At 46.5% G+C, this 8442-nt stretch overlaps 1 protein-coding gene across 2 annotated transcripts in view; it reads right to left on the bottom strand.

Moving 5' to 3' along the window:
• nebl (nebulette) overlaps window positions 1–8442 on the bottom strand; it is a 57597-nt gene continuing 49155 nt past the window's right edge. Inside the window, exons 5-7 of one of the 2 annotated variants that reach the window (XM_018741744.2) lie at window positions 3065–3230; window positions 1960–2078; window positions 1–1516 (exon numbers count right to left, since the gene is read on the bottom strand). In XM_018741744.2, coding sequence (XP_018597260.1) covers window positions 1340–1516; window positions 1960–2078; window positions 3065–3230 — 462 coding nt within the window. In that variant the 3' untranslated portion in view covers window positions 1–1339. Of the gene's footprint in view, window positions 1520–1959; window positions 2079–3064; window positions 3231–8442 lie in introns of both variants that reach the window. The other variant, XM_018741743.2, reaches the window with a different exon arrangement.

Raw genomic sequence — 8442 nt, 5'->3', positions numbered from 1 at the left:
TGAGAAAGCTGTTTATTTGTACATATTACACTGCAGCTAACAATTCGTGACACTGATTCCCAGACAGGAACGTAAATCAAAACGGTCACAAGTGATTATGTTCAAACACTGCAAAACATATTACATAGATGCATTTTTTTTCTTTAAAGTTACTTTATTACATGTGGATTAAGCGAATAATGATCTTCCATGTCTGGAAAGCTTCATTCGGCTTCAGTACTTAACTAATGATGCTGTTATATGTCATATTGGTCCTCGTGAGTTCGTCACCAGCTTGAACTAATTAAAGCTAATAACTAAAATGCAGAAATGCTAAACATCACTAGCAACATAAAACCATCCCGTAGCAAACAATTTGTTTTGTTAACACGCAGCTGATGTCCTGGTGACGGTGTTACTGTAACATGCGCTTCCACATCCGTGTGCACAGCAACCGTAACGAAGTCTAAAATTACCGCTTGACATTTGGGATGCAGGAACGCATTGAACTGCCCCGAACCCGGTACATTTTCATACAACTTCAAACAATAACAAGGCAAGTGATTGCAGTGCTCGACAGCATCGATAGAAATCAGCTTTCTATGAGTCATAAATGTCAACCGTCGCATGGCAAAAAAACGAGGGCCCGGTTCTTTATAGCGAAAAAGCCGTTCAAAGACCCAACTGGTTGATAAAAAGCCCAACTCCTTTGTGCAGCTCAACTACAAACGACGTCCAGATTCGAGTCGAACCTGTTCTCGCGAACGTTGTTGACGAAAGGCGGGCAGAATAATGCCGAACGGAGCTCGTGGCCAGTAGTGACCCCGACCGCCACACCAACTGTAGCGGAGCGGCTTTTTACAAAACTTCTACGTGTTAATAACTTGCAAACAGCTTAACGAGGTGTGTTTTAAAGAGAAAAGTTTGAAAGATAGATCTCAGCTCCTCGATGGCTCGTTTGCACTAGTTAGTACTGAAAAATAATTATCCCCCACATTTTTTTTGTAAAAAATAAAGATGAGATGCAGAAATATAGTTGCGGCAGGTCTGGTCACGGAGGGCATTTGTGGAGAAGTATAGAAAGGGTGATCAGCTGTGCTCCTGGGAACATCCTCTACGATCGAGTCCTCTTTCACGCCTTCCAGATTGTTCTTTCTCTCTATCGAATGGACCGAAGGGTGCGTGAAGTCATCCGTGGCATTTCGAACCCCTGCGCAGGAGCGAAGGTGTCCAGGACCAAAGCTGACCACGAGCGCTGTTCAACCGAGCCGACCTCTACTGCTACGAATTAGTGCCGCACGGATCGCGCGCGCGTCTGCCCGCCGGAACCGGAACCGCGGCCAGATCCGCGGCTCCGGCTCTAGCGGATGCCTTCGATGTAGTTTGCGGGCAGCATCCCGGATCTGCCCGTCCTCTGCACCGTTCCGAACATCCAGCCTTCGTCGATGGGCTGCACGTTGAGGATGATGTCGCCGTCCCGGAAGGACACCTCGTCATGGTCCTGCGCCGTGTAGTCGTAGATGGCGCGGTACACTCTCTGCTGAGAGGTGCAAAGCAACGGACAAGAGTGACTCGGACATCCCGCGGTGCCCTTTAACCCTTTAAAGCATCTTCGACATAGACGACTTCTGGAGGCCAACTTGCCAGCACAGTTTCTGGCTCAGTATCAGTTAAAGCAGAGCAGCTAAAATCTCTTATCTTTACTCTTGACTGAGCACAAGACACCCACTCCTTGACCCAAAAGGTAACGCCAAATGTTGCTATAACGACCGGTAAACACGGAGAAGTGGCCGTTTCGTTTCATCAGTATCGTTGGGTAGCCGAAGAGCGTAAAGGGCCCTTCTGCTGCTCGGAGATATGAAAGTGGAAATGAAAGTGAAACGGGAAAGATGGAGAGGGATGTGAGGGACCGATCCTATCTGAAGGATTATGGGCACCCCAGAGGATCATGGGAACGCTGCATGCCAGTACGGTACCCACCATGGGGGCGGCGTGTGGAGGGGACTGCAGGGATCTCATGGAGGACGTGCTGGTCTGGTGCATGTAGCCGTAGCCCTGACTGTGTCCGCTTGGAGGGTACGCCCCGGGGAGCACTGGGGCTGCTCGGCCCACCGGCGCCAGCAGGAGAATAGGCGGAAAAACGGAGAAACAGGCACAACATTCATTCCATGTACAGTAGCTCTAATGAAACCAGAAAAGATCAGCTTGTTCTATAAATCTGGGCAGTAACTTAATCCCCTTTTTCGGTTAATGAGCCACGGGCGTGAAGTTTCTTTCAAGGACCAGAGACTGTGCCGTATGGATTTTCGGTCAATCGCGTGCGGCGCTGCGGTCGTAACACGGGGCTGGTACGAAGGGAACGATAAACAGAGAAATGATGCGCAGAAAGTTCCAGCGCTGCTTTAAAGTGTGTTAATCCCTTGTGTCCCTTAGTTTTACCACAAAATCGGTATTTAATCAGAGCTGGTCTTTCTCATGTGACCTAATAGGTGTGTAATGGGGTGGCAGAGAGGACGCGGGTTCGATCCCCGCTCGGTCTGTGTGGAGTTTGTATGTTCTCCCCGTGTCTGTGTGGGTTTCCTCCGGGTGCTCTGGTTTCCTCCCACAGTCTAAGTTCACCCATAGTGTGTGAGTGACAGAGAGAGTGTGTGTGTGTCCCACTGATGTATGGATGAGTGACACAGTGTAAGTAGTGTATCTAGCAGTGTAAGTCACCGCGGTGAATAAGGTGTGTGGGCTGATAACACTACACAGAGTTTATGGGAAGTTGCTTTGGAGAAAAGCGTCTGCTAAATGAATAAATGCAATGAGCAATTCTACATGTTACTTTGCAGGAAATCATGTGTGTAGTATAAACACACAAGTAGTGCAGCTGTAAAATAAGTGAAGCCCAACTTACACTGGTTAACCCAAGTAGGTATGTAGAATCAGGGCTGTAAATCATGGTCATTTATACATTTAACATGTAACATTTAGATTTTATGTTTATTTAACAATAACGACTCTCTATAATAACCCCCTATAGTGTTCGCACACTTTGGAGCGGCACCGTATGTGTATAGCAGGGTCCCCGGAGGCAACTCACCCACGATGATGCCCGGCCTCCGGTCGGTCTCCATCGCGTGTTGGTGCATCCCTCTCATGTCGCTCACCATTTGGTTGTTCCGCCGCAACCGCCCCTGTCCGGCATCATCCATGCCTGGCGTGAAGCCCCGCCCCCTTGTCCTTTCAAAGTCCTCGTGGTACTTCGCCTTCAAGAGACGTACAGAGAACCTCTGTTCTGTATCACTACTAAGTTTCCTTTTTTGTTTGGCTCACTGATAAGATTTGCATTGTTCAAAGTGGAGGAAAAAATCATGAAGACATAGAAATATATAGAAGATATTTATGAATATATATAACGTTATAAAAGGGGGTGCGGTGGCGCAGTGGGTTGGACCACAGTCATGCTCTCCGGTGGGTCTGGGGTTCGAGTCCTGCTTGGGGTGCCCTGCGACGGGCTGGCGTCCCGTCCTGGGTGTGTCCCCTCCCCCTCCGGCCTTACGCCCTGTGTTACCGGGTTGGCTCCGGTTCCCCGTGACCCCGTATGGGACAAGCGGTTCTGAAAATGTGTGTGATTTGAAAATGTGTGTGTGTGTATAACGTTATATACAGAATAAATCACATACATTTTCAGAACCGCTTGTCCCATATGGGGTCACGGGGAACCGGAGCCTACCCAGCAACACAGGGCGTAAGGCCGGAGGGGGAGGGGACACACCCAGGACAGGACGCCAGTCTGTCACAAGGCACCCCAAGCGGGACTCGAACCCCACACCCACCGGAAGGCAGGACTGGGGCCCAACCCACTGCACCACAGCACCCCCTTAGAATAAATCATATCTATGGAATAATATATTATATATAATACATAATACAAATATATGTTTATTATATATAGCAGCTGGTAGCGTAGTGGTTAGAGCTGCTAACTTTGCACCCAAAGGTTTCAGGTTTGAATCCCACCTCTAGCTGTAGTACCCTTGAACAAGGTATTTACCCTAAACTGTTCCAGTAAAGGGGATGCGGTGGCGCAGTGGGTTGGACCGCAGTCCTGCTCTTTGGTGGGTCTGGGGTTTGAGTCCTGCTTGGGGTGCCTTGCGACGGACTGGCGTCCCGTCCTGGGTGTGTCCCCTTCCCCCTTCGGCCTTACGCCCTGTGTTGCCGGGTAGGCTCCGGTTTCCCGTGACCCCGTGAGGGACAAGCGGTTCTGAAAATGTGTGTGTGTGTGTGTTCCAGTAAAATTACCTTGTTGTATAAATAAGTTACTGTAACATTGTAAGTTGCTTTGGAGAAAAGTGTCAGATAAATGAATAAATGCTGGAGTTTAAACACCACCAGTCTGTCTTCACCCAAGTCCTCCTGTATCCTGGTGCTTCACATCCTGATGCTTCGGGGTAAAATACAACAAGCGCCATCTGGGCATCACACACACACCGCATCCCGTGCATCCTTCACACACTGCAGCTGCCGTGACTGTACACACAGTATCGGTTAAGCCAGAAGTGTGAGCAAAACACCAAGCGTCCAGCGTGGAATTCCAGCAAGGGTCGCGACCTGTCAAGACGAGGTCAACCCTCGGAGTCCTAATGCACCGCTCAGCTTGTCACCCCCAGGCTGAGCACATGTCGATCTCCGATGCCCCTTCTACGCTTTCCATTTGATACGATCGTGAAACATCTGCGTGGAACAACGCGGTTGGTTCTGCGGGGATGCGCTGCGGCTCTGAGCGCTTTTCTCAGATTATCTGGTCTCCCCCCCGTCCCAGAGGAGAGGGTTGAGCGTACAGGGCACTCACGTAAGCCTCCTAATTAATTACTGCATTAATCACGCTGGTCACAAGGGGAAAGCGGCGAACGAAACCGATCCCGTTGCACGATGACACAGGACTCATTGGCCTAACGAAAACAGGGGACGCCGTCGTTATCGGACAGACGGCATCAGCAAGCAGGAGTGTACTACATTAGTGCGCGGTAAAAATAGACACCACTATAATGATCACTGCCCTGCTGACCAGTTCCATCTGCAAGGACCCGTCACAAGCGCAGCCCTCCGGTCCTGCTCCCCGTGCGATAAGTCACGGCCTTTACCTGGAGGGCTGAGCCCTGCGTGCTCCCCGGATCTCCTTACACCATTAAGAGCTCAGGTACGAGGAGACTCTGGTGATTCGAGACCCGAATGGAACTGGACCCAAGCTACCGGGTCCATGGCTGGTCATCAGTGGTGTAGAGCATGGTTCTAAATTTAGCAACACTTCAAATTCCTGAATTTTCATACCTCCGGATGATATTCCCCTGGAATACCAATGGGATGCATTTGGGCATAATGAAAATATGGCGATAACACCAGCAGATGACAACACAGAAATTTTGCAACAAAATGCAACAAGAGTTTTATTATGTCTTTGCATTTTCCTTTCATCATTTAGCTGAGGCTTTTCTCCAAAATGACTTACAGTGTTAATTTACCCATTTATACAGCCAAGTAATTTAACTGAAGCGATTTAGGGTAAATACCTTGTTCAAGGGTACGACAGCTGGAGATGGGATTTAAACCTGCAACCTTTGGCTCCAAAGGTAGCAGCGCTAACCACTGCATTACCAGCTGTCCTTAGAATTCACTTTTGTCATAGAATCATAGGGGGGCATGGTGGCATGGTGATGCAGTGGGTTGGACTGGGTCCTGCTCTCCAGGGGGTCTGGGGTTCAAGTCCCGCTTGGGGTGCTTTGCGACAGATTGGCGTCCTGTTCTGGGTGTGTCCGCTCCCCCTCCAGCCTTATGCCCTGTGTTGCCGGGTTAGGCTCCGACTCCCCGCGACCCCTGTATGGGACGAGCGGTTCTGACAGTATGTGTATATAATCCTACTTTTGTTGTTAGTTTGCACTATGTGTCAGTTCTTAGGAAAATATTCCACTGATTTGAAATGAGAAAATTTTGGTGAATTTTGGCACCGGGTTCCAAGCACTGAATATTCCAATAGCTTTTAGGATCTGATACTTTCTAGAATCTCCCAGTGGTTGTTTATGTTCACGTTTACATTTATTTATTTATCAGATGCTTTTCTCCAAAGCGACTTTCAATGAACGCTATGGTTGTAAAGTACCAAACTCAGACCGACACTCGAGAAGAACTAGTGGTAATTTTGTGATCAGTAAACTGTAACTAATCGTATTTAATGCAGAAATGGACATAACTAAGAACTTTGAAGAATTTTCTTACATTGTGTAATCAATACACCTTGATTGTTTTACATTTATTTATCAGACACTTTTCTCCAAAGCAACTCCCGATGAACTCTATGTAGTGTTATCAGCCCACACACCTTTTTCACCGCGGTGACTCACACTGCCAGATACACTACTTACACTGGGTCACTCATCCATACATCAGTGGAACACACACACACTTTCTGGGTGAACCTGAACAGCATGTGTTTGGAGTGTGGGAGGAAACCAGAGCACTCGGAGGAAACCCATGCAGACATGGGGAGAACACGCACACTCCACACAGACTGAGTGGAGATCGAACCCATGTCCTCATCACACAACCCAGGTGCTGTGAGACAGCAGTGTTAATTGCTGTGCTGCCCGTTATTAAGGTGCAATATATTTATGGCCAACAGGAAGTCATTTAGATCCGTTTTTACGGAAATTTTCACGGCAACATAAATGTGCACGTGATCAGTGGCTGTAAATTGCACCGGTACTCCAGGGCCACAAGGGGGAGCCGTGCGGTGGGGACCGGTGACATAGTGTGCACTGGTGGCGGGGGGGATGGTTGGGGGGGGTTACGCTGAACAGGGACTGTGTCTCTAAATAATCCAGCTCTCACTAAAAAAAAATCACCATTAAAATGTAATAGTGCAGAAGCACACAATCATAAATGGAGTTAATTTCACAAAGAATATCAATGAGAAACGAGTCCCGAGTGCAGATCTACCTCTTACCGGAGCACTTTTCACCACGGCCTCTGCTGAAGGATGGAACTGAATTTACATGATAGGGTTTATTGGTCCAGATGAACTTTCATACGTCCCAAAGGCCACGAAATACGATATACACGTACATATTTCGATTCACATCTGCTGAACAAACCAATATCCCATCTTTGGCCCTAGTACCCTTGAACAAGTAGCCTGATTTTGTTTTTTTTTACCCTGAAATGCTGCAGTAAAAAAATACCAGATGTATAAATCATAGTAAGTTTAATATTGTAAGATGTTTTGGAGAAAAGCAACTGAAAAATTCTTCAAAAAGCTCCTATTAATGAGCCCAGACTTAGAGCATTATGTGTCATAAAGAGAAAACTGAATACTTTAAATCAGTGTAAAGAGGTGGTAAAAATGTGGCACCGATGCTGGAAGGGACTTTGAAGCGGAGGTCTGAATGTTTCTTCACACAGATTTACACCCGCAGTTGTGCTTTTTCTTTACCGCCTGCGTGTCCGTTGCAATGAGAATTATACTCAGAATTTACTGTAGTTTTTACAGTAGAAAGGTATCTAAAAAGTGTAATTTTTTACATGTTGGTTCCAAACCGTCACTTTATCATCACTTTTCTAGTTTCTGCATTTGTTTGGATTTACAGGGTTTAAAGCCCCGATTAAACAGTATCTCTCATCACACTTTCATTAAATGTTAATGTTGGGAAAATTAATACAGATCATTTTTGTTTCCTTGTATTTTTTTTGTTACCTGCACTAGCATAGTGGTTTGAGGGGTTACCTTTGTAATCAAAGGTCAGGGGTTCAGTTCCCACCTCCTGCTTTAGTACCCTTGAGTGAAGTACTTAATCTAAATTGTGCCAGTAAAATTACCCAGCTGTGTAAATGTATTCATTTATCAGATGCTTTTCTCCAAAGCAACACAGATCTCATAGAAAATACTATGTGTTCATTACATGAGCAGGAAGAGACACTTAGATGCAGAGGTGCGATTCTTCAGTGCAAATTTGTTTGTTTCTTTCACCATATGAACCAACGTTCATCACACGAGAAGCTGCATAAAACTTTATCTGAATATTAAAGATTCCTGATCACCTTCCTAGTAATAATTTTTTTTGAGATATACAGTATATAAACATTTACTTTACATTACAGGAGTAGCTGCATAAAGGATTGATCTGAGCATCATCTTAAAGTTATGATGCATGAACATTTATACCTTACATGAACTTTTGAGATGATGGGAGAAGTGAGTGTGGAAGAGATGAGTTTTCAGCCCCTTTTTAAATGTGGACAGAGATTCAGCAGTTCTGAGTGACAGGGGGAGGTCGTTCCATCACAATGGAGCCAAAACTGAGAACCTTATAGAGTTGATTATAAAATCCTACTTTTGACCTATAAGGCAATACATGGCATTGCACCGGCTTACCTTTGTGAGATCATTAATTTTTATATCCCAGGACGATATCTCCGTTCATTAGA

This window comes from Scleropages formosus, chromosome 7 (genome assembly GCF_900964775.1).
Source record: "Scleropages formosus chromosome 7, fSclFor1.1, whole genome shotgun sequence".
Taxonomy (NCBI): Eukaryota; Metazoa; Chordata; class Actinopteri; order Osteoglossiformes; family Osteoglossidae; genus Scleropages; species Scleropages formosus.
Note: the sequence above shows the minus strand (reverse complement) of the source record. Positions and strands in the feature narration are given on the sequence as shown.